Below are 25,544 nucleotides of genomic sequence, written 5' to 3'. Positions count from 1 at the left end.
ACATTTATGATGGTTGAGTAAAGGAAGTCATAAAGCTTGGATCTTTGCCTTGATCCAGGACAATCAAACCCAGACACTCCAGATCCTTACTCCTGTCTCAAGTGCTGTGATCAGAGTATCCAGTGATTCTGCAAAGATCAACGCATCGCCCACGTAGTCAAGGCCAGTAAACCAAACAGTTTCATAATAGATTAAAAATGCAGACGTAAACTGTTTGTGTGATACTCGGTCTCTTTAGAGCCTCCTTGGGTATCACTAACTTAGAGAAACACCAGATGAGGAGTATCACTTACATTGTGAGGGTGTGTCAGCTATGATATCATGAACATGTGGCCCATTTCTCTGCATATGATCCAGAATGCAAGTGCCTCATTGTTGAGGACCACAGTAGCTGGAGAAGACAAAGGACATGCCCACATTTCACCTGGCTGTTGCAGACAGGTGTTTATTTTCAAAAGATGGAGCTGGACCGGTTGTCTGCCTGGGTGGTTGCCATCCAAGATCTGAGGCAGTTCCGTGATGCAGCGGACGCTTCACCATGGAGTGAAACAAAGAAGAATGCGAATGCAGATCATCTCCAGGCTTCAATCTCCCATGTGCCTTTGTTGTTGTTCAATACCTTGTATTAAATATTCTGATTACACATAATTGGTTCATTTGCATTTATTTCTGCATACATTTTAAATTCTGTACTTTGAATTCATGGATGCCAATAATTGCAGAGCAGGACTGTAGATACGCAAACAAATACACAGATTAAAGGTCAGCGCGGCTCTGAGAGAAAGACTGGATATTGATATTTAAATAAGAGCGGCAGGCTCTGCTATTGTGTTGGACTGAAAATGACAGTCAGAAAGGTTCTCTGAATAGGTCGCTCGAGTGTGTGGACATTTTCTTCAGCGTGTCTGCGGTACCTTCTCCAGGTAATTGAACTCCATGGCTATCTCCCTGAAGAAGAAGTAAATGTGAGGCCCCCACTCCACAGCACTGATGAAATACGGCTCTATACGGACAGAGAGAGAGAGAGAGAGAGAGAGAGAGAGAGAGAGAGAGAGAGAGAGGAGGGATGGAAGCACATCAACAAAAAATGTTCAGTGAGACAGATGGGGCAATAAGAAAGAAATCAGCAATACGTGTCTCCGTTTGCAAATGCGCTGTTCGCTCCCACGACACAGGCAACATGAAGGCAGTGAGAAAGTGGCAGAGGCCACGTTTAACTTCATTACACGGTCAAAGTGGATTTCACAGCAAACAATGAGCACAGTATGACTCCCTGACGCTTCTGAGAGTTCAGTTTCACACCAGGCGCGATGGACTTACACCCGAGCCTGACTGCTAACCTGCGTGTGTGACATCATGTTCCATACAGTCATGCCTGGGCTTCAATAAACAGTTAAGTCCCGGACAAGAAGCTGTCGACCTGAACATACACCTATCAGCCCACTGACTCGCACCTCTGCTGAGTGACGCAGGCGCATCGATCTGCAGTGCCGCTAAGTGATGTGGGCGCTCAACATGTCACATTCCCAACGACAGCATCTGCGGCAGGCGTGATGCTGTCGAGAACAAGTACTTGAGAAAACTGCACACAAGCCCACGCGTGAGTGGACATGCATCAGTGAGCGCACAGGAAGGTGCACGCACACGCTTGACAAATGTGTGTTGGTACCTCTGAACCACTTGGAGTCGTGCTTGACGGTGCGCAGAGCGGGACTGTCCCCAAGGCTTCGGTAGATCACCGCATCAATGGCCAGGAAGTCTGTCACCGTGGCTGTAAACAGATTCCCCTCTGAAACACACACACACACACACACACACAAACAAACATTCACAGAGCTGGTCCTTAGCTAATATGGGATAATGGGTTAATGGCTGAGCAGTAATAGCTCCCAACAGTCTGAGCCACACAGCATTGTTTGTTTGAATATAGTGAAGTGTTTAAATCTGATTATGTATACAAATCACAGGGATAACACTGACGATTTGCAGCGACTTAATGCAGTGGTTCCGAACATCCTTCCTTTAAGTCCCACTTTGGAAGAGGAAAACACTTAGTCCTCTTAATGCTTTACCGTCTGATAACTCATTGAATTTCTAAAGATTTTCAAAGAGATTATACAACTTTTTAGCAGGGATATACACATCATTAAGTGTTTCACAACCACAGACTGTACAGTTGTGCTCAAAAGTTTACATACCCTGGCAGAATTTACACAACCATAAGGGCCCCTTCACGCATAGTGCGAATTTGGTCAATTTTTGCATAAAGTGCGCATGAAGCAGGAATCATGTGTAAAATCATAGCTGTCTTGTAAACCTGTTGCTACAACTATTTGCGTACAACAGCGGCTGAAAGACAGATTGTGCGCTGTGCGAGCCCATCGAACCCTCTCGTGGCAGGTGTCGGCCAAATTCCAGGTGACACACACGAACATCTAACACTGCTCGTTTGGCACTTAAGCCCGTTTCACACCGGGCCTGCTTCGAGTTGCTTCCTGTTGTGTCATGACGACGCAATGTCTGTGTGAGGTGCACTCAACAGGGGGTAGAGAGGAGGTGAGGATGCAGCCTGCAGGTTCTCTGCACAGAGGAATCAGAGTGCACAGTTTGGCTTCAGACAGACTGTGCACTCTGATTTCTCTTCTAGTTTCTATTTGTTCTTGTGCTGAGCTGCAGGTCTGCGCTCTGAGTTCTGTTATAGTTTATCTTTCTTCCTTTGACGGCGAGCTGCATGTCCGGCGAGCTGCATGTCTGTGCGCGTGCGCGAACGAACTGTCCGTGAGTAAATGTGGAGATGTCTGGAGTAATACTTGATGTGGACATGTCCTGTCTCTGGCAAACAGTCTGTGAGCAGGACTTATGTCCTTTTTTGTCCTTTATTTAACACAGTGATGAGAGAGTTTGAGGAAAGAACAAGGAACTAACTGCCTGCAACCAGACAGTTTTTTTTTCTTTTAATTGTTCACATGTGCACACGCCAATGAATCGTCCGTGAGTGGACCGGAGGTGTCCGGACTTTTTACTGGATGTGGACATGTCCTGTCTCTAGCAATCAGTCTGTGAGCAGGACTTTTATGGACTTTATTTAAACAGTTGTGAGAGAATGTAAGAGTGAGGAGCTGCAGCAGCTGCGAGGCTGCAATGAGCATTTTTTTCCCTGTGATCTTTTTGACCATGTAGTTTTACTGCATTGTGTACACAGTATAAAAACAATCCTGCATGATTTATACTTCGGGAATGATGGAACCCAGCAGGAATCATAAATTGGCATTGGGTAACGTTGTATTGTGAGTGTGTGGCTTCCAGTCACGTTGAGTACCATTGACGCCGCACGATGCAACTCGAAGTGGGCCAGGTGTGAAAGGGGCTTTAGAAAATGTGTGGCTATTCGTACTATCATCACAAAAACAGTCAGCAGACAATCACTGTCGAGCTGGGTGTGAAATTTGTCTAAGTGCCCCCACAACTGTGAAGTTGCCAAGTGCACATGTGGCATGCCAGAGTGTCGGCTCTCCCCACAACACGTATGCATGTGTTTCACACGCTCCCCCCACTCCCCCAACACATATGTACATGTGGTTCACATAACCACACAGTTTATTTCTATGGCCTCAAAGACATTATTAAAGTCACAAAAATTTTCTGCAGGCAAAGGCAACCTTCCCGACAGCCAGACAACAAAATAACACAATACCACAATGAATTAACTAAAATTCTGCAGCCAAAATATCAATACTTAAGGTTCCACGGGCAAAAATGTCTTTTCAGAATTCACAAAAAATATAATAAAGCTGAATCTTACCTGCAAACAAAGCCACATTGGCATGTTTGGGGTCATAGGGGCATCTTGCCATTCCACTCACTGTGTCTCCTACCATCTCCAGAGTGTCACCCTATTACACAACACGCACACACAAAAGCACACACATGCATCAGTCTGTGCAGTCCAAGCATGTGCATGCATGCATCCATACAGCAGGATCATGAAAACAAGCCACCAGAGGATGGCAATTAGGCAGTGTTACCATAAGTGCAAACTAATGATTCAATAGTGACAATTAGGCATGGTGGCAACAACAAGAGAGTCATGCATAAATAAAACAGCTGCACAGAGGGACCCGGACACCCACACAATGTCACGCTGGGAATTCAAGCTAATTTTAAGCTCTCTCTCTCTCACACACACAGTCAATTTCCGCTTTCTGTTGGAAGCACACACAGACACCAACAAACACTTCGAAGGTGGCCATGGGCAACATTTCCAGGATACCGTGTAATTCGTATCTGTGGATGAAAATGAAATAATTCATAGGTGTCATTTTATTAAAGCACAGCTAAAAATAACACAGACACTACCATCACTAACTAGTCCCCAGAGGAACCGGCAGCCTTTCAGGCAGGAACCGGTGTGTTATACGCAGTTGAAGAATGTCGTTAGTGGCTGACAGATAATAGTTGAGGTATGTCGCTGGCATGCTCTGTTTGAGATGTGAGAGACTGAAAATAACACTGATCTGAAAAAAGCCTTTGATAGTGAAATCATTTTTTTTATCGCCTTCTCATCATCTTTCTACCTCCATCTCTTGTTTAATATTCCAAAGAAATGATATAAAAATCATCCAGGCCAAAGATTTAATATTTGTGGCGTTTTTCTTCCACGGGTTTGAAATCATTACTGTAACTGAGCGAGACAGACCCGGGCGAGGCAGCCGAGCACATTCGACTGCACAGTGGCAGATTCAGGTGAACTGCTGCCGCCGCACGGATACAAACTGTCAGAGTTTGACAACATATTTTGGACAGAGCGCGGTAAAGACTCGCAATGCGCTGCAGATAATTGGTTGATTCAAGCCGGCGCAGCACTTGTAGGTTTGAACTGTGGTTTCTTCTCTTTTTCTTTTTGTTTTTTTTGCACCCTTTCTTCTGTGACTGGGGAATAGTTTTGCTTGCTTAACCACAAGCACAGAAATCAAACTCGAGAAACAAGTCACGTTTTTACTGCTACTCTCTGAATACTCCCCCCTGCCCGTCTACTCTTTGTGTTCTTCTTGATTATCCATCTCTGAGTCTCCGTGATAACAAGCACGACAAACCGCAAAGTTTAACCACTGAGAAATAACAACTGTTGTACTTGAGGAAACAAGGCAGTGGAAATGGTAGAAAACAAGGCTAAATACCTAATGGGGAGGTACCGAGTGCTGCACAGACAATTATAATCAACCTGTAACTTTTCACTTCAACAAACACACAGATTCCATTGGCATCCCAGTTATGGAAAAATGGTTAATGTATTTATTAATGATGTCAAGCCCTCTTAGATCAGTGGTCTCAGCTTTAAACTGTTCAAATGTTGCTAGCAAAGTTCTTCCTTTGGTCCCTACTTGATTAATTGTACAAATTCAAATAAAATCATGAGAATAATGTACAATCTTTCATGTATATTTTACTCACTCACTCACTTATCTTCAACCGCTTATCCGGGATTGGGTCACAGGGCAACAGCTTCAGCAGGGGACCCAGGACACATTGACCACCTCTGACCGGGAGATCCCGAGGCGTTCCCAGGCCAGTGTGGAGATATAATCTCTCCATCTTGTCCTGGGTCTTCCCCAGGGTCTCCTCCTAGATGGACGTGCCTGGAACACCTCCCTAGGGAGGCGCCCAGGGGGCATCCTTACCAGATGCCCGAACCACCTCTGCTGGCTCCCTTCAACGCGAGGCTCCTCATGAATGACCAACCTTCTCACCCTATCTCTAAGGGAGACACCAGCCACCCTCCTAAGGAACCATTTCAGCCGCTTGTACCTGTGATCTACTTCTTTCAATCATGGCCCAACCCTCATGACCAGGTGAGAGTAGGAATGAAGATTGACCAGTAGATTGAGAGCTTCGCCTTTTGGCTCAGCTCCTTTTTCGTCACAGCAGTACAGTAGAGTGAATGCAACACTGCCCCTGCTGCACCGATTCTCTGGCCAATCTCATGCTCCATTGTCCCCTCACTCGTGAACAAGACCCTGAAGTACTTGAACTCCTTCACTTGTGGCAAGACCTCATTCCCTACTCAGAGTAGGCACTCCATCGGTGTCCTGCTGAGAACCATGACCTCAGATTTAGAGGTACTGATCCTCATCCCAGCCGCTTCACACTCAGCTATGGACCGATCCAGTGAGTGTTGGCGGTCACAGGCCGATGAAGGTCGCATATTTTGAGTTATAATATTTCTATATGCATTCTTTTTTTAAGCACCAATATTAGCATTACATGAGGCACTGATGAGTGGATTCTGGGAGATGTCAATATCACTCAACACTGACACAGAGTATATAGTCCTGAATGATTGGTACCACTCAATTCTCACTCACTCATTTTCAACTGTTTACTCCAATTAAGGGTCACGAGGGGCTGGAGCCTATCCCAGCAGTCATAGGGCGTGAGGCGAGGCACACCCTGGACAGGATGGCAGTCTGTTGCAGGGCCACATTTAGACCAACAAACACAATCACATGCACACCTACGGACAATTTAAAGGTTCCACTCTACCTAACCTGCATGTCTTTGGATGTGGGAGGAATCCAGAGCACCCGGAGGGAACCCACGCAAATACGGGGAGAACATGCAAACTCCACACAAAAAGACCTGCCTTCCTCTGAACATTCTGGATATTACCTTTATGGATTATCTTGCGTCCTGAGTCTCTCTGGTTGAACCACCTACTGCAGACAGATTTGTCATGCAATACCATGACATTTGTAATTCTTAATGATTGATCTAAATGAAGTCCATTACGTATTGTGTGACTTGAAAATGTTCATGGACCTGCCCTCTGACCCAAGAAAAACAAATTAGCTGTAAAAATAATGAGTTGTATTCAAATAAGCCATATATTCACTTGGCCTCTGAAAATGAAGGGACTGTGGATACAAACATATCTATGATCTCTAAATGTTTCCTGCTATATTTTTTGTTGAGCTCCTTGAATTAAAGCTAACAATCTACAATACTATACTTTACTCACACACGATCAAAATCTTGCAAGACCATTGACCCAATAAACAGGTTACTGTCATTTATTCAAGCTATCTCATGTCTTGTACATGTGCACAGGATTGTTATCACAGATTGAGATTTTCCACTAAAACCAAAGGTGTCATTGAGATGTTTCTTGGATGTCTTCAGGTGTTGTGATTTATGAGGGACTGCAGATACCTGTAAGAGGTCAAAGTCATTAAGATCAAGCATGGATGTGAAAGAAATCACCTCAGAGAGGTGACATTGTAGCTGAAAAGAAAAAGCCCACCTCATGTGAAGACCTGCATATGGGCACCATGAAGAAAACATCATTTAATAGATGTTTACAACACTATTACAACATTTGCACACTTAGAACAGATAAAGCATGCGGCTGTGAGAGGGTACGACCAACTTACAGTGTAGTTGGCACACAGCGGGTTAAAGGCGTTTGTACCACAGACAAACAGGCCTCCCTGTCTGCTCAGCAGCACCTTCATGAAGTTACGGCATTCATCCTGGACAGAGCGAGAGAGAGAGAGAGAGAGAGACAGATACATGATTATCAGAAAGGAATGGCAACGCTGAGGAGAAGAAAGGCAAACTGATCGAGGTATTGTGATTAAAAACTGCGTTTATTTGTTTGGGAAAATTTCTTCAACCTGTTCAGTGAAATTAAGCTTTTTAGTTAGTGACATGTGTGATTTACACACCATTATCACACTGTAAATCATACTTAACACAGCCTGTTGAGACTTTAAGTAGCTGATCTATCTATCTGAACACTCAAAAATGGCTCATTGGATGAACTCAATTCAATTATGTGCAGGATTTCCATCTAATAAATATATGTAGCCCCAACTCAAATAAAGCACATTCATGCGTGCGCGCGCACACACACACACACACACACACACACACACACACACACACACACACACACACACACACACACACACACACACACACACACATTACATGGAAATTCAATCCAATGAGTCAGTTTTTTGAGTGTATCACACAAACAAATGTCTTATTGGATGAACTCAATTCAATTATGTGCAGGATATCCATCTAATAAATATATGTAGTCCCAACTCAAAAAAAGTGCATCCATGCAAGATAATGTAATTTAATTTGGTTTAGACGACATATATTTGTTAGGTGGAATCCAATCCAATGAGTTAGTTTTTTTTTGAGTGTATCACACAAACAGATGACTCATTGGATGAATTCAATTCAATTATGTGCAGGATATCCATCTAATAAATATATGTAGTCCCAACTCAAAAAAAGTGCATCCATGCAAGATAATGTAATTTAATTTGGTTTAGACGACATATATTTGTTAGGTGGAATCCGATCCAATGAGTTAGTTTTTTTTTAGTGTATCACACAAACAGATGACTCATTGGATGAATTCAATTCAATTATGTGCAGGATTTCAATCTAATAAATATATGCAGTCGCAGCTAAATTAAATTATCTTGCATAAATGCATTTTATTTGAGTTGGGGCTACATATATTTAACAGATGGAAATCCTGCTTATAACTGAATTGAGTTTATCCACAAAATCTGCTACTTGACACCAATCAAAATCTGCCAGAACAATTTCACACAAATTGCAAATTTAAGGTGAATTTCTTTCAAACACATCAATGATGTCATAAAGTGATTCATTTTATTGTGCACACAATGAAAATCATGCAAAATGGAATTGCACTGTGCGACCCTTCGGCTGCTCACTTGTTTTCATGCAGATCCTGATCTGCATGTTGATTAGGTACACATTTTGCTGCTCCACATTACACGGAGAAATATGGCATGGGCGGGGTTCGAACTGGAGGTGATGGTCTAGTGGCTAAGGTGTTGGGCTTGAGTCCAGAAGATCATGGGTTCAAATCCCCACCTGACTGGAAAATAACTAAGGGCCCTTGGGCAAGGCCTTTAATCCCCTATTGCTCCTGGTGTGTAGTGAGCGCCTTGTATGGCAGCACCCTGACATCGGGGTGAATGTGAGGCATAATTGTAAAGCGCTTTGAGCGTCTGATTCAGATGGAAAAGTGCTATATAAATGCAGTCCATTTACCATTTAACCTTCCAGATGAAATAAAGCGCACAAACCACTCGGCCGTCACCCCTGCTGAAATGTAACTACACCACTGTACCAAATTGCAGTAAATACTGACTAAATATGCGTAACCCCTGGGCTGTTTTTGCACAGAGGATTGTACAGGACAACACAGGTTTTGAGCAAAAACGAATAACAGCTCATTATCTCACAGAGGACGTGCACAGTTTGCTTGACTGTTGGAAAGAAAATAATTATTCGATGCTGAAACCCCGCTGCGCGAGCTGATGTGAGCTGCCACAAACGTGTGGCAGTCATTACTTGACTGCTACACATTTTACACCAGGAACTTTCTTCTGCAATAGTTCAACTTAGAATGACAGAAATAAGGACAGATTCAATTCAGCCAAAGTACTTTTACTCAAGTTAAGTGGTTTATCTGATCTTTAAAAGGATGATGACTTTATAATGGTTTGAATTGGAGAGGGGATGTTGGTGCGGGTCAAGTCTGGGAGCGTGCACTGTGGAAATGCATCAACACATCCACCACACTGCAGAACCACTCCGGGTTTTAATTGGAAACCACCAAGACAGACTGCCAGTCTATCCCCACCTTTCAAAAGTAGCCAACCACCTCAGTAAAGTGAGATGTGGGCGTCTCGCTGGTTTTTCCTAGTTGCTGCATGAAAGCACCTGCGCTGTGGATCACCCTCAGGGAAGGGTGCCAAATGACCATAGCGCCACAGCTGGTGTTCCCTCAGTATGCAGGAGTAGGGAAAATCAGTTTGGGGTTTCAAGGCGGCTACATCTTTCATTTGAGAGTGCTCATATAGTTTAAAAAGAGACAAAGAGAAAACTTGCACGTAAAAAATCTTTCAAAGCCAAATCAAGAAACAAATTGATTTCAAGCTCCTGTTAAAATTTATTCACAAAATTTCTTCCATGAATGCAGAGACAACAAAAATAATCACAAAAGATTAACATTTTTTTGACTAGTTACCTGATACAATTATATACAAACCTCATTCCTCTCCTGGTGCTTCCTGTCTGTGTGGTTGTGAGTCCTGGACATTAACCAGTGACCCACAGTAACAACTAGATATCGTTAGCACTTGGTCTGTTCAGAGGATCTTTGGGTACTGCTAGAAATACTCAACCATGTCTCACAGCAATTCATGATGGCATCATGTAAAGGGATCTCTTTTCATGATGGTATCACAAACTAATAGATCACAAACACGGGTGTTTTGTGGACCCGCCATGGGGCGTTTGGGTTACGGTTATGGTTATGGTTAGATAACCCCATTATGAAAATCCACTACATTTCATGACGAGTGAAATCCTGATCCAGAATCCGGATTTCGATCCAGATCACCTCCAAAATTTAATGGAGTCTTCTAAGGCCTAACACCAAATGTGTGGTGAAAATCCATCACGTAGTTTTGACTTCATCCTCATCCAGAATCTGGATTACCTCCAAACTTCAGTGACATCTTCCAAATCCTAATATCCATCTGTGCTGCAAATATGGTGAGAATCCATGAAGCAGTTTTTATATAATCCTTAAAAGCCTAAATAAGTGAAATCTTGATCCAGAATCCAGATCGGGTGCCCCCTCTAAAAATTGGTCCACCCTGCTTTCACTGCGCATGTGTCTTAGACTGACTCTCTGAGTCTGACTCTCTACACCCAAAGTGATTAAAGGGAATAATGTGATCATTAACCATAAGATGACAAAGTAAAACCTCTTAAATCATTCTAAAGTCAGTTTTAAGCAGAAACGAGGCGATAATCGGTGAGTCGCTACTGACACTTTGAAATGACGTAGGAGCACTCAGATGTGCTACCATGGCGCTCTGATCGGCCCTCTGTCTTTTATTATGAAATAATGCTGAATTTATGTGGAAATGATTGTCGTACAAAAGCTTCAGAGCTCTGTGGCTGAGATAGATGATGACTGGAGTGCAGTTTGAAGCAGAAACAAGGTGACAATCGGTAACTCGCTGCTAACGCTACGAAATAATGCATGCGCAGTGAAGGCAGGGCAAACAGATTTTTTTTGGGGGGGGGGGGGGGCTTTCCGTCAGCGACACCAGATCACCTCCAATATTCAGTGGAGTCTTCCATGGTTTAACATCTATCTGTTGTGCAAATTTAGTGAGAATCCGGGAAGTAGTTTTGATATAATCCTTCAAAATCTATACAAAGTGAAATCTTGACGCAGAATGCAGATCCAGATCACCTCCAAAATTCAGTGGAGTCTTCCATGGCCTAATATCTATCTGTGGTGAAAATTTCCTCAAAATCAGTGCAGTAGTTTTGATGGAATCCTGCTAACAGACAGACAAATAAGTAAATGCTGATGATTTTATTACATCCTTGGCGGATGTAATTACATTTTAGTGGTTGTCTTGTGTTAGCTCATCTGCAGATAACTTAATCCCACTGTTTTAATTGCCTAATTTACTGAAGGTTTACATGTGTAAAAATGTGCGTAAACACCACTGCACTCGCATCTACACCTGCATGCTGAGTTACTAATAATGCAGATTGCATCTGTCAAATGTGCAAAATAGTGTATTGTCCATTTAGTGCGCTTGCCTTCATGAATATGCAATTCGGGGTTTGTCCAACCAAAAGGACAAAATTGTGGGAGGAAGCATGCAAATAGGTGAGGTTTGCACACGCAACATGATCTATCAACATCAAAAAGAGATTTAGCGTGTGCTGGATTATGCATGTTTCACACTTTCCTTGACAGACTGCTGTTCCAGTACAGAGGAAGCACAGAATAAAAAAAAATATAAAAAATACAAACATGCACTGTAATCTTTTGGCATGCTTAACTTTACCTCATGTTTGTTTTTTTCTTTAAGAATAAATGTCTCCATGTGTAACTCGCTATTACAGCAAACAAACAAACATGAAGTTTTCTCCTGTTTCAGACATTTGGTTCTCGTTTTGGCAGGCGGATGTGCGGTTGTGGTTCATTCTGCAGGTGGAGTGCGTCGTGATTGTTGCCACGGATGGAGCAGGAGTTGAATGTCTGAAATAGGAGATTGTTTTCTTTTTTTAATTGCCAGCATGTGATCATAGTTATATGTCAGAGTTCATGTGTAAAGAAACGCAAGGAAGCTCAAATTATTTAAAGGAAGGTCACATCTGGATTTGAGGAAATTCTCACGTCCAATTAAAAACAGCGCAGAGTGTAATCAGTTTTAAAATACATTAGACAAAAGATGAAAGTAAGTATAATATAGATAGTATTAGATAAATCAATACAATATGCTGCTATTTGAGTACTGAGTTGTCTTCCAGGTATATTAGATGTGGATAAAGAGCTGCCTTGCACCTGCATCCAAGAACTTAAGTGACCGATTGAATTTCACAATTAACGTGTAAAATCCTCATTTACATCGTGCTGTGTACATCACGTTACTGCCATCTGCCCCCCACGTTACACACCAAAAGTGTCTCCACCCCAACATGCAAACATTTGGATTGCCCACACAATTTAGTAATCCTTATCTGGGATCTTAGTAAACTTTGGCACGGTTTTAAAAAGCAGTCAAATCTCATTTAGTTGAATAAACTCACTTAGTTGACTAATTTTTTGACGTTAGTCGTTGCACAAAGCGTTTAGTCAGCTAAAGTTTTGCGTTACCCAACTGAAGTTTTTAGCCTGGTACAGAGGAGGCTAATTTTATTTTAGTCAACAAAACTTCAGTGTCTTACCTCAAAAATGGCAGCTATCACTCAGGAGCTCCCCTACGTCGCTCGTATTCCTCCAAAGGGAGAGCTTGCTCTGTTTTTCATTGTAGCAGACGGTTGTCATGTATCTTTTTTTGAGAGTTCTCACATTAGCCACTGGGCATCGCTGAGCAGTGTTGTGTGCACAAAAAGACTTGGCGGAAGTGTCGAAGAAGAACTGCTAGGCTAAAGGTGCCCTGACACTTGCACGACTTTGATCCGCACACTTGCACGCACATCGTTGTGATGATCCCACCCGCTGGATGTCGAGCTTTGTTCCATTTGCTGCCGCGTGTTGGATGCTGCATATATGAAATAAATATTTCGTAGTGTATTAATTATTTTCTATCGGTGTTGGCTGTTGATAACACCTCTAATTGTTCCAGCTGCAGGTTTTCTGTTTCTCTTGCATGCATGTGCGCACTTAATGTGGTGGAGAATGCATTTGGAAACATCTAAAAAGGTAATTATTTGTCATGCTTATATTGTAATAGCTTGGTAAAACAGTTGCATGTTCATTCCTTCTTGTGTGCAGCTGCAAAATTATGTTTATGACAGATTTAACATCTGGTTATAATCGATCAGACGAGCTGCACTCTGATGCATGCGCTGATGCAATCACTCACATGCACACTGTATTTTTGAGTTGTTTGCGCAATGGTCATGTCATAAATGCGTGATAGAGATTTTGAACATTTCAAAATTTTCTTTGCGCACGTGCACGAAGCCTGTGCACAGCTTACACCGGTTCACAACGAGTTTGAGATGAGTTTACTCTTGTGCAAGACAGAGAGCGTGCAAGTGCATGGATCAAAGTCATGCAAGTGTCAGGGGGCCTCAAGAGCTAAGCACATCATTCTGCAGTTCGAATGTGTCCGTAAAGGTTAATAAAGCCAGTTAACAAAACAAAGGCTGGATAGTTCATGACGACGACCAACCCGAAAGTCAACAAAAATGTCACACATTGGATGTGTTTCTTGGCAACGGCAATTATGTCTGTGAAAATCGCCGACTAACGTGAGACGGTTAATATACAAGTTTAGCCGTCGATGTGAAATGGAGATTAGACGGATAATGTTGGGCAACTAACTGTAGTCAGCAAAGTAAGTTTAACAGACTAAAAGATTAGACTGCTTTATGAAACCGGGCCCACGCCCCTAAACCTCTGTTTTGTTTTTGTTTTTTTTAATGTCGGTAGCAGGCGACACTTTTGAATTGTCACAACCTTTGACTTTAAAGAATAAAAATACGGGGTGCACACTGCCTGTGGTTGGCAGATCCAGCCACCTGTGTGAGTGTGTGAATGAGTGGTGGTGTACAGTTGATCACTGGTGGACAGGAGCCAATGAACTATGAGTGTTCCAGCCAGAACGGCACCAACTCCACTACACAAGCACACATACCAGAGGGGGTCTACAGCAAGATCCCTGCTTGCATTGGTATCTCTGGAGGGGGGTGGAGCAGAAGGTTTGGCTGTGATTATAGGGATGTCAGATGACACACATACATATGTGTGCATGTGCAAGTGATCAGAGGGGAAAGCCGGGATATGAGAGATTGGTAAGTGTTATTCCACATGTTTCTTCCCAACTGCCGGATTCTCATATTTTGACAGCATTTGAAAAAAAAAAAAAAAAAAAAAAAAAAAACAGGAAAGAAAGAATCATTTTTTTGTGTGTTAGTTTTCATGTGAATGTCAAATGTCACAGTAGTGGTACATATAATAAATGTAGCAAGATGAATAACTGCAGCCTCAGATGGCAGCCTCTTAAAGGGCCCTATCTTGATTGATAGCACACAGTCTAAAGCACACAGTGCAAGTGCATTTTGGGGCATATCCAACTTTACTCAGCTATTTACCCTGCGTTTATACATAGGCATGATGCGTTATGAATATCAGTCTCCAGTCATTCGTGGCACATTCATGACATTCGTAACATGACTTAATGCATCTGAATAGGGTTCTTAATAGTGCGTGTCGGTTTGTGACATATGTGATATTTGTGGAGCATGTTTTTGGCTGGCAAAAAAAATCTTCCACGAATGTCACATCCCTGATTCATGGAGTTTGCAACTGAGCAGGATGTCCGGGGTGATGCTCAGTGAATGCTGATGTGTGTGACAGAACTGTGACTTTTATATAAGTTATCAATACCATTTAGTGCAAAAGTATAGTTGGAAAAGTAGGACACTCAGAGCAATATTGACTGAACAATGTTAGTTCTTAAAAATACATATTCTACTTCTTCTTCTTATTATTATTATTATTATGTGCAAAAATGTCTTCAAAAGTAGACCTTTACTCTTGGGGGTTTAGTCCCCACTGCCCTCTGGCTACACACCTGTAGATTATGTCAGCAGGAGGAAAACGGACACGGCGACGAGGAAAAACTCACTCATACACGTGGAAATCGCTCCTTGACTATCCATTAAGAAGGGTGTATCACATGCACTATCCATCAGAAACAGATGTGGTGCATATTGGAAGGAAAGGAGAATAAAATGTGATTTTAAAACTTTCTCCGCAACAGCACTGACAGTGTTGGTTGTGTCATCACTACGTTTATGAAACAGAGCCAGAGTGATGAGTGCTTCAGTGATCTCTGTGTTCAATGTTTCAAAAAACCCTTGTTGCTGCAACCACTCAAATATTTTATGAATTAGTAAAACTGAAATACACATCTTCAGCTACGCCGATATTGCCTTGTGTGTGCTCGGTTATTTGTGTGCGTGCACTCATGTGAGAATCATTTGTCAGTGGGAATGCAGTCAGTTGGTGGCTGGCTGGTTCAGCGCTGTAATCACAAAACCAGATGAAGCGCAGTCCTAATAATGAGCCAGGACTTCTGCCAGCATGTTGGACAGAGTAGTAAATTCTTAGAAGAGCCAAGCGGCTGCACTCTGTGTGCATTTGGCAGAGATCTTATGCTTATAAAGAGACATCGCATGATCACAAGAGGAAAAACCAACAGGAGGTCACTTTTGACTGCTTTTTAAATGTCACACATGACACGAAAAATCTCTTCCTGCTGTGTATATGTTTGATTAACTCCTTTTCATGTGTTCCAGGCAGAAACATAGCAACTGCAGGTATGAGTCTTTATCAAAAGCCCAGTTCTTGAATTACTATGAAGCTTTACTTGGACTTACACATTAAAACATATTATACATAATTCCCAATGCTGTGTGTCCCGATGCCTCCTTCTCCTCCCCTCTTATGTGTTCCCTCGCTCTCTGGGCAGAATCCAGGCAAAACGCCACCTGTGCTGGCTGGCAAGGTTTCAACAGACCCAGACGACTGCAGCCCTCCTCCTTCTCCTGCTCCTCTTTCTAACAGTGGCAATGCTGCCTGGGCTCTGAAAAATTAATCTCCAGCACAGATGAATTACACAACCGCACACGTCTCAGTGCAAACATGGTCGTACAGTTGAGAATGGCAGAACAGAACAAGGGAATGTGGCCGGATAAAAGCAGGTGTGCGGGAACGTGTTTGTATATGAGTGGATGTGTGTCGATGTTCTGCACACTGTGCCGGTAGCAGGATTTTCTACTGAGGCAGATGTTATCCAGCCTAGGTCTTTTCTGCAGCTGTTACCCCAACAAGCATTATTTGTGCATTGAGCACAAACAGCTTAAACGCCACAATGCACACAGTGCATGAATGTCCAAATGCATTCTTACATGTCAAATGCAGGTATACTAATACACACACACACACACACACACACAGACAGACTGGAAGTTACGATTTTGCTGCTTCTTGTCCAGCAGTTGGTCAGCAGAATATTTCAAAAAGCCATGAAGAGATTTTAATGAAATTTGGTGCAGATTAAAGACTCAAACCAAGGAGGCCATGGTTAAATTTTGGTGCAAACTAAAATAAAAGGGCAGAGTCTGCCTTTGATTCTTGATCTTTGAGGGTTGATCCTGATTTAACTGATTCTGAGCCTTCCTTTGATCTTTGACTCATGTGAAGTGCCTTGAGGCAGCTTTGTTGTGATTTATTTGACTCCTCAATGATCCATCATCAGTGATTAGAATAAGAAATAAGTCATCAAAATCAAAGATCACAATAAAAGCAATAAAAAAGAGGAGTTAGGATCAAATTTTGGCAATGAGGATCAAAGGACAGAGATCAAAATCAAAGGTCAGTGATCGAGACCAAAGATCAGGGAGACAGGTCAGAAATTTAAAAATGAGTGATCAGGAACAAAGCAATCAAAAAGCTGTCAGGATCAACACTTGGTTATCAGGATCAAAGGCTAGGGTGAAAGATTAGAAATCAAAAACAAGTGATCAGGAACAAATGCCATGATCAAGATCACAGATCAGCAATCAGGATTAAAGGTCAGGATCAATGAAGAATCTTACAGAAAAAGTCAATCAAATGAGTAACTTTCCCATGATGAAAATGATAGAGAAAAACATACATTTGTTATTAGAGATGTAAAACAGAGGCTGTTTCTCTAAGACTGCAAGGGAAGCTCAGCTTCCCCTAAAATGTCAAAAAATAATGGTCAAATATGAACAGTTTGTTATCATTTCATTGACTACAATGCGTCAGAACAAGTTCATCTTGAAGACGAGTCAGAATCAGCTGCTTATCACAAATCGATTGACTCTATTTTGTTAACTTCTCATAAACCTTTTTTGTCATCCGGTTTGTGGTCAGGGCATTTTCCTGTAGAAGCCGAGCATCTGTTCACTTCAATGGGACTACCTGGAAAGGTTTTTTTCATTGCGACGGCCATAAAATGCGACGGCCGTTGGACAAAGCCTCAATTTTGTCCCGCCACCGGACGCCCCCAGACACAGAGTCTATGGGGATGAATGGAGCGGTGGGCGGGCCTGGACGCTGGAGTTCTGCACAAAGATTAGATGATCTGTCGAAAGGTTGAATCCTGTTTTGATTGACAGCTATAGGAATGAGAATTAGTTTGCACATTTTTGCATATTTATGCATTTTTACATTTATGCCAAAGTGTTTTGTGTACACTAAAAACAGAGAAGCACACTTGATTAGACGTTATGTGAGAAGATCTCGGTGAGTTACTCGCTGCTTCGTTCTTCAGTAAGCGTTTAAAGTCGTCACATGCTAATTAACATCCTGGTTCGCAACACAACATCAAAGTATTCATAATTATAACTCTATCCAAGCATATGTGGTAATAATTAGTGGTTGCTGATGTATTTTATTCATGAAAATTAGTGACGGAGAAAACAAAACTTTTTGAAACACTGAATAAATATGAAGCAATGGTTCAGTGTTTTGAAGCTTTGCTATAATTACATATGGCGACATCTGCTGGTCAATCTTTAAAATAACATTTGCATGGAACAAAGCCATCAAAGAGTCAGGCTCTGTTATGTATGTTTTAATAATAAAGGTTCTTTGTGCTTACTTGAAATTTTTGATATTTTTGTTTAAAACAATAATAATATTCTTGTAAAAGTAAGTCCCTTTGGCTGCTCTGTTGTTTTCACTCGGGGTCGCCACAGCAGATCCAAGGTGGACCTGCATGTTGATTCTGGTCCACGTTTTATGCTGGATGCCCGTCCTGATGCAACTCCACATTACATGAAGAAATGTGGCAGGGGTGGGGTTTGAACCAAGAACCTTCCACGCTGAAACCAAGCACACTAACCACTTGGTAATTGTGCCATCATAAAATACTGTATGTAATAGAAATACAAATTGTGAAATGCTTGTGCAACTTATGCCCATTTTACATATTTGAATTTACATATAAATAAATTGACAAATTTTATGATGTAAGCCGACAATGAGCTTCCCCTCTCTGACAGCAGCCGCCACTGATGTAAACGAAGCACTTTTGGACTTTGGCAGAGGTATGTGCTCTCTGGGTGCCCTTCTAGGTTCTGTTGCTACAAAACATCTGCTCCAAACAACCTGCAGCCGTCAGATACCATTAAAACTGAGGGGGTTCCACCTTTTGCATCTGCTTTCCATCTATTATCGGGAAAAGAATCTTAAGTTATGACATAATTAAAAAAAAAAATTATTTGGATTATTTTGAGCTCATTAAAATGTAGGGATTTAACCCAAAACCTAACAAACACGGCTTTTCCCTCCGCCAATACCAAAACACAAAACAGGTTTATAAATCGTAAAGCCACCTCAATCATTCTCCATTCAACGTTTTTCACGCTCTCGTAAAACATCACATTGTCATTACGACCTGCTTTAGCTTGGCTCACACAATAGCAGCCATCTAAGGCAGTACAACAGGGGGCCGAATTTAGTGAGCTGCTCCTCTAAATTTCCAAAGTTTCCATTACATGCCTGGCTGGTCCCCTGATGTTAGCGACCAGAGAGAAGAGCTCGACGCTGTGCCAAGAGCCGCCGCTGAGCCAGAACTCTCCCACACACACACACACACACACAGTCAGCCGCACACATTCTGTGCACACAAAACACACACTTAGCTTGTCGGGCCCGCTTCGCTAGCTAATTAGCAACCGACCTGTCATTTCCAGAAAAATCCCTGACGTAGAATCTGAGTGAAAACAAAGTGACTTGCTCCGATAGGAGGAAAGTGCTTGTATGTTTGCGGGCACGTGGGCGGAGGATAAATTAACAGCGGCTCCAAATTAGCAGCAACACTCTGTTCTGAGCCTTACTCAGCATGTTTAAGCTAATCCATGTCCCTCTGCCTGCCACCTTCTCAGTTTGATGGTAATTCTGACTGAACACACCACAGGACACAAACAAACATCAAAGCGCAGAGGGAGCAAAACGTGAGATAATGAAGACGGGAGGGGAAACATGAACAGAAAGCAAGAAAAACAGATTTTTATCCTGCTCGGTCAGCCGTGCGGTGGCCTCAGCAGTCGAAACAACCTGTAGCGAAACCTACAGATCATTGGGTCACCTGAGCACCGCCTGGCATTGAAAACACGCACAAACACCCATACATGTGTGTTTTCCAATACTTAACCTGAATACCACCTGGGCAGCTCTCCGTCTGCAAACCTGCTGAGAGATCTTCACATCAACCAAAAATAAAACTACTTCTGCAGTTGGTTTGTCAACATGATACTGTAGGTACAAGTGCTTTTTTAGAACTATGGCAGATACAGATACAGATTCGTTATTGTCACTTTAACCAGTACAACGAAAGGTAAGGTGCAAGCCTTTAAACCTGAGTAAACCACAGACAGACTTGAAAGTAGAGCTGGGCGGATCGATCCTAATATTGATAATATCGATACCAATGCTGGTATTGATATTGAACGATCGATACTCAAGCTTTTTTCTCTCCCACATGCACTGACTGCTGCGCATGCAGATTCATCAAAGTCTACTCTCTGTCTGTAAGAGCAGCGCTGTGCTGTGTCACACAACACACAGCAGCGCACCCTCCCCCCTCTGGTCTTTTGCTGTTGCGCCATCACGTGGCTCAGCGGTGCCAGCCAACAGCCATGCATGTAGGCTCAGCCTGGCCCACCCACTCAGCGCTCTCCCCGAGTCAGCCCTCTACCTCAGGAGATTTTGTTTTAAGTTGTGTTGAGTGACATTTTTTTAAACAAAAATGTTGATTATGATAATAAAGTATTTTGTTGTCACGCACAATGTTTGGAGAAATTCTATCCTAGGTCTTTTGGATCCTTTGTATCTATGAAGCTTAAATATGAAAAAGTATCGGTATCGATATTGGCGATACTGGGCCTGTATTTACTTGGTATCGGATCAATACCAAAATTCCCGGTATCACCCACCTCTACTTGAAAGGTCTGGAGAAGGAAAGAAAAATATATATAAAATTTAATGGAAGAGGTATGTCCAGAGCAAAAAAATTTATAACAATGTAGTAAAAAAAAAAATACTATGGTGTTTTAGGACCATATTGAGTTTTTTTTCTTTTAAGACTTTGAGAATAAAGTCGAAATATTATGAGAATAGAGTCATCATTTTATGAGAAAAACTCATAATATTATGAGAATAAAGATGTAATTTTATGAGAGAATAACTGCATCTCAAAATGAGATCTGTGGAGCGCTTTAAGTTGTACATCATCTTTTGGCCCATCTGCAACCACATTATCATTAGTATCAGAACTTTGAAAAGAATATTCAAGAAAATATGTCTATTCTGGAAGAGGAACCACATGGACTTAGCCTGTAGTTCCGGCGAGTTTTTTCTCATACAATTCTGACTTTATTCTCGTAATAATACAAGTTTCTTTCTCATAAAATTATATATTAAAACCCGTCACAAAAATTTGACTCATTTTGTGACGGGAGCACGAAAAAAAAAACAATACGTGAGAATATATATATATACACTCAACAAAAATATAAACGCAACACTTTTGGTTTTGCTTCCATTTTGTATGAGATGAACTCAAAGATCTAAAACTTTTTCCACATACACAATATCACCATTTCCCTCAAATATTGTTCACAAACCAGTCTAAATCTGAGATAGTGAGCACTTCTCCTTTGCTGAGATAATCCATCCCACCTCACAGGTGTGCCATATCAAGATGCTGATTAGACACCATGATTAGTGCACAGGTGTGCCTTAGACTCTCCACAATAAAAGGCCACTCTGAAAGGTGCAGTTTTGTTTTATTGGGGGTCGGATACCAGTCAGTATCTGGTGTGACCACCATTTGCCTCATGCAGTGCAACACATCTCCTTCGCATAGAGTTGATCAGGTTGTCAATTGTGGCCTGTGGAATGTTGGTCCACTCCTCTTCAATGGCTGTGCGAAGTTGCTGGATATTGGCAGGAACTGGTACACGCTGTCGTATACGCCGGTCCAGAGCATCCCAAACATGCCCAATGGGTGACATGTCCGGTGAGTATGCCGGCCATGCAAGAACTGGGACATTTTCAGCTTCCAAGAATTGTGTACAGATCCTTGCAACATGGGGCCGTGCATTATCCTGCTGCAACATGAGGTGATGTTCTTGGATGTATGGCACAACAATGGGCCTCAGGATCTCGTCACGGTATCTCTGTGCATTCAAAATGCCATCAATAAAATGCACCTGTGTTCTTCGTCCATAACAGATGCCTGCCCATACCATAACCCCACCGCCACCATGGGCCACTCGATCCACAACACTGACATCAGAAAACCGCTCACCCACACGACGCCACACACGCTGTCTGCCATCTGCCCTGGACAGTGTGAACCGGGATTCATCCGTGAAGAGAACACCTCTCCAACGTGCCAAACGCCAGCGAATGTGAGCACTTGCCCACTCAAGTCGGTTACGACGATGAACTGGAGTCAGGTCGAGACCCCAATGAGGATGACGAGCATGCAGATGAGCTTCCCTGAGACGGTTTCTGACAGTTTGTGCAGAAATTCTTTGGTTATGCAAACCGATTATTTCAGCAGCTGTCCGAGTGGCTGGTCTCAGACGATCTTGGAGGTGAACATGCTGGATGTGGAGGTCCTGGGCTGGTGTGGTTACACGTGGTCTGCGGTTGTAAGGCTGGTTGGATGTACTGCCAAATTCTCTGAAACGCCTTTGGAGACGGCTTATGGTAGAGAAATGAACATTCAATACACGAGCAACAGCTCTGGTTGACATTCCTGCTGTCAGCATGCCAATTGCACGCTCCCTCAAATCTTGCAACATCTGTGGCATTGTGCTGTGTGATAAAACTGCACCTTTCAGAGTGGCCTTTTATTGTGGGCAGTCTAAGGCACACCTGTGCACTAATCATGGTGTCTAATCAGCATCTTGATATGGCACACCTGTGAGGTGGGATGGATTATCTCAGCAAAGGAGAAGTGCTCACTATCACAGATTTAGACTGGTTTGTGAACAATATTTGAGGGAAATGGTGATACTGTGTATGTGGAAAAAGTTTTAGATCTTTGAGTTCATCTCATACAAAATGGGAGCAAAACCAAAAGTGTTGCATATATATATATATATATATATATATACTATATATATATTATATATATATATATATATTATATATATATATATATATATATATATATAAATTCAGATTTGGCACCAGCATGGTGGCAACTTAGCAAACTTTAGATATTACCCTATAAATGTCTGAACACTGTAAATTGAACACAGATGGATTCACTGTGCAGTGGAGTTTCTGTACTGTCATACAATGGAGAAAACCTGGAGCTGTTTTAACAAAACTCCAACAAATTCTAATTGTAAAGGGCAAAACTAATTTTGTACAAATTCATAAAGTATAAAAGGGGCTGTCATAATTTATGGATTTATTTGTGATATTGTGTATTTATTAAGTTGAGAGCTGTTATTCTGAGAAATTTCAGCAAGTACTCAAAAAGTAGTTAATCATTTCTTTTGGCCATATTCTTATGAATAAATTTTAGTGAATGGTCTAATCCTTGACCTGAAAGACCCAATTCTTCACAATATTTAATTGAAAACTATTCATAAATCCTAATGGTGGTGGAGAAAAATAACCTTCCTTGACAAGAGGTTTAAGAGAAAAAAAAACAAACAAAAAAAACCAAAATACAGAAACAAGCAAAATCCCACACCTTACGTAAGCCATGCATTAGTAGCACAAGTCATGTCATTACTTGGATTTCAATATATTTTCAAAGACAGCAGACAGCTGCCACTGAAAGTAGACATGTAGACATTTCCCTGTCCATGTTATGTTTTGCTGGAGAAGTGATGATCAAGAGTTTAAAACTATGGGCTTGTGACCAGAGGGCATTCGGTTCAAATCCCTGAAAACCAACAAGTCCCTTAATATACTCAACAAAAATATAAACGCAACACTTTTGGTTTTGCTCCCATTTTGTATGAGATGAACTCAAAGATCTAAAACTTTTTCCACATACACAATCTCACCATTTCCCTCAAATATTGTTCACAAACCAGTCGAAATCTGTGATAGTGAGCACTTCTCCTTTGCTGAGATAATCCATCCCACCTCACAGGTGTGCCATACCAAGATGCTGATTAGACACCATGATTAGTGCACAGGTGTGCCTTAGACTGCCCACAATAAAAGGCCACTCTGAAAGGTGCAGTTTTGTTTTATTGGGGGGGGATACCAGTCAGTATCTGGTGTGACCACCATTTGCCTCATGCAGTGCAACACATCTCCTTCGCATCATCCATGAAGAGAACACCTCTCCAACGTGCCAAATGCCAGCGAATGTGAGCATTTGCCCACTCAAGTCGGTTACGATGACGAACTGGAATCAGGTCGAGACCCCGATGAGGATGACGAGCATGCAGATCAGGTTCCCTGAGACGGTTTCTGACAGTTTGTGCAGAAATTCTTTGGTTATGCAAACCGATTGTTTCAGCAGCTGTCCGAGTGGCTGGTCTCAGACGATCTTGGAGGTGAACATGCTGGATGTGGAGGTCCTGGGCTGGTGTGGTTACACGTGGTCTGCGGTTGTGAGGCTGGTTGGATGTACTGCCAAATTCTCTGAAACGCCTTTGGAGACAGCTTATGGTAGAGACATGAACATTCAGTACACGAGCAACAGCTCTGGTTGACATTCCTGCTGTCAGCATGCCAACTGCACGCTCCCTCAAATCTTGCGACATCTGTGGCATTGTGCTGTGTGATAAAACTGCACCTTTCAGAGTGGCCTTTTATTGTGGGCAGTCTAAGGCACACCTGTGCACTAATCATGGTGTCTAATCAGCATCTTGATATGGCACACCTGTGAGGTGGGATGGATTATCTCAGCAAAGGAGAAGTGCTCACTATCACAGATTTAGACTGGTTTGTGAACAATATTTGAGAGAAATGGTGATATTGTGTATGTGGAAAAAGTTTTAGATCTTTGAGTTCATCTCATACAAAATGGGAGCAAAACCAAAAGTGTTGCGTTTATATTTTTGTTGAGTGTATATTCAAGGTGCTCCCAGTGTGCAGTTGACGGACTTGCACGGCAACACCCTGACATCTGTGTGTGCGTGAATGCAGTGAATCTGAGGCATCATAATAAAACGCTTTGAGTTCAACATAAAGTAAATTTTATTAGTTTTGTGAAAAATGAAATGGGTATACATCTTAAAGACATTAAAAGCAAGTGACAGTTCTTAAGTGTGGTATCTTCAGAAGGATTAATGTCAGAGCCAAAAAGCCTTTTGGAACCACCTTTTGACAGTTTTTATCTAGACTGCACAGCAGAAAACCCACAGCTCCTCGATGTAATATTGATCAAACAATCTCACTAAGTGCTGCTTACAACGAGGCACATCTGCTCTTTTAACGCACTCTATATGGGATCTTTTGCTTGCTGGTATGCGCCATGTTGCCATGTTTTGATGTGGTGGCACAGAGCCAGTAGCAGCAAGTACCTTTACCTTTTTTTATCTCTGGCTCTCACGGAGAGGAAAGGAAGCGCAGCTGGTAATGACAGAAAGACAGGATACAAAAGACAAATACGCGAGAGATAATGACACAATGAAGGACAAAGCCGATAAAGAAAAGCAAGACAGGAACATACAGAAAAGACGAATGCAAGACCGAGAGTGCTGCGTATTCATCAATACTGATTCGGTCAACACGGGTGCAAAAGAGCCTAAAGAATTAGGATATTGAATTTCCAGACTAATTAAGGAGAATACTATGCCCTTTGTGATCAACCAAGCAGAAATATTTAATTACAAATCCAATTAAGAGGTGGCGAATGTATCACATCTGACACAACCATCCCCCAAGCAGAACGGGACATTTGCAGGAGGTGACATGGAGG

The 25,544-nt window shown here is 42.1% G+C and overlaps 1 protein-coding gene across 1 annotated transcript in view; it reads right to left on the bottom strand.

The window, feature by feature from the left end:
* Window positions 1–25,544, bottom strand: part of sema6bb (sema domain, transmembrane domain (TM), and cytoplasmic domain, (semaphorin) 6Bb) — a 191,583-nt gene that overhangs the window by 102,828 nt on the left and 63,211 nt on the right. The window contains 4 exon segments of the mRNA XM_034179613.1: window positions 915–1,003; window positions 1,670–1,789; window positions 3,803–3,893; window positions 7,428–7,526. Coding sequence (XP_034035504.1) covers window positions 915–1,003; window positions 1,670–1,789; window positions 3,803–3,893; window positions 7,428–7,526 — 399 coding nt within the window.

Source organism: Thalassophryne amazonica, chromosome 10 (assembly GCF_902500255.1).
Source record: "Thalassophryne amazonica chromosome 10, fThaAma1.1, whole genome shotgun sequence".
Classification (NCBI taxonomy): domain Eukaryota; kingdom Metazoa; phylum Chordata; class Actinopteri; order Batrachoidiformes; family Batrachoididae; genus Thalassophryne; species Thalassophryne amazonica.
Note: the sequence above shows the minus strand (reverse complement) of the source record. Positions and strands in the feature narration are given on the sequence as shown.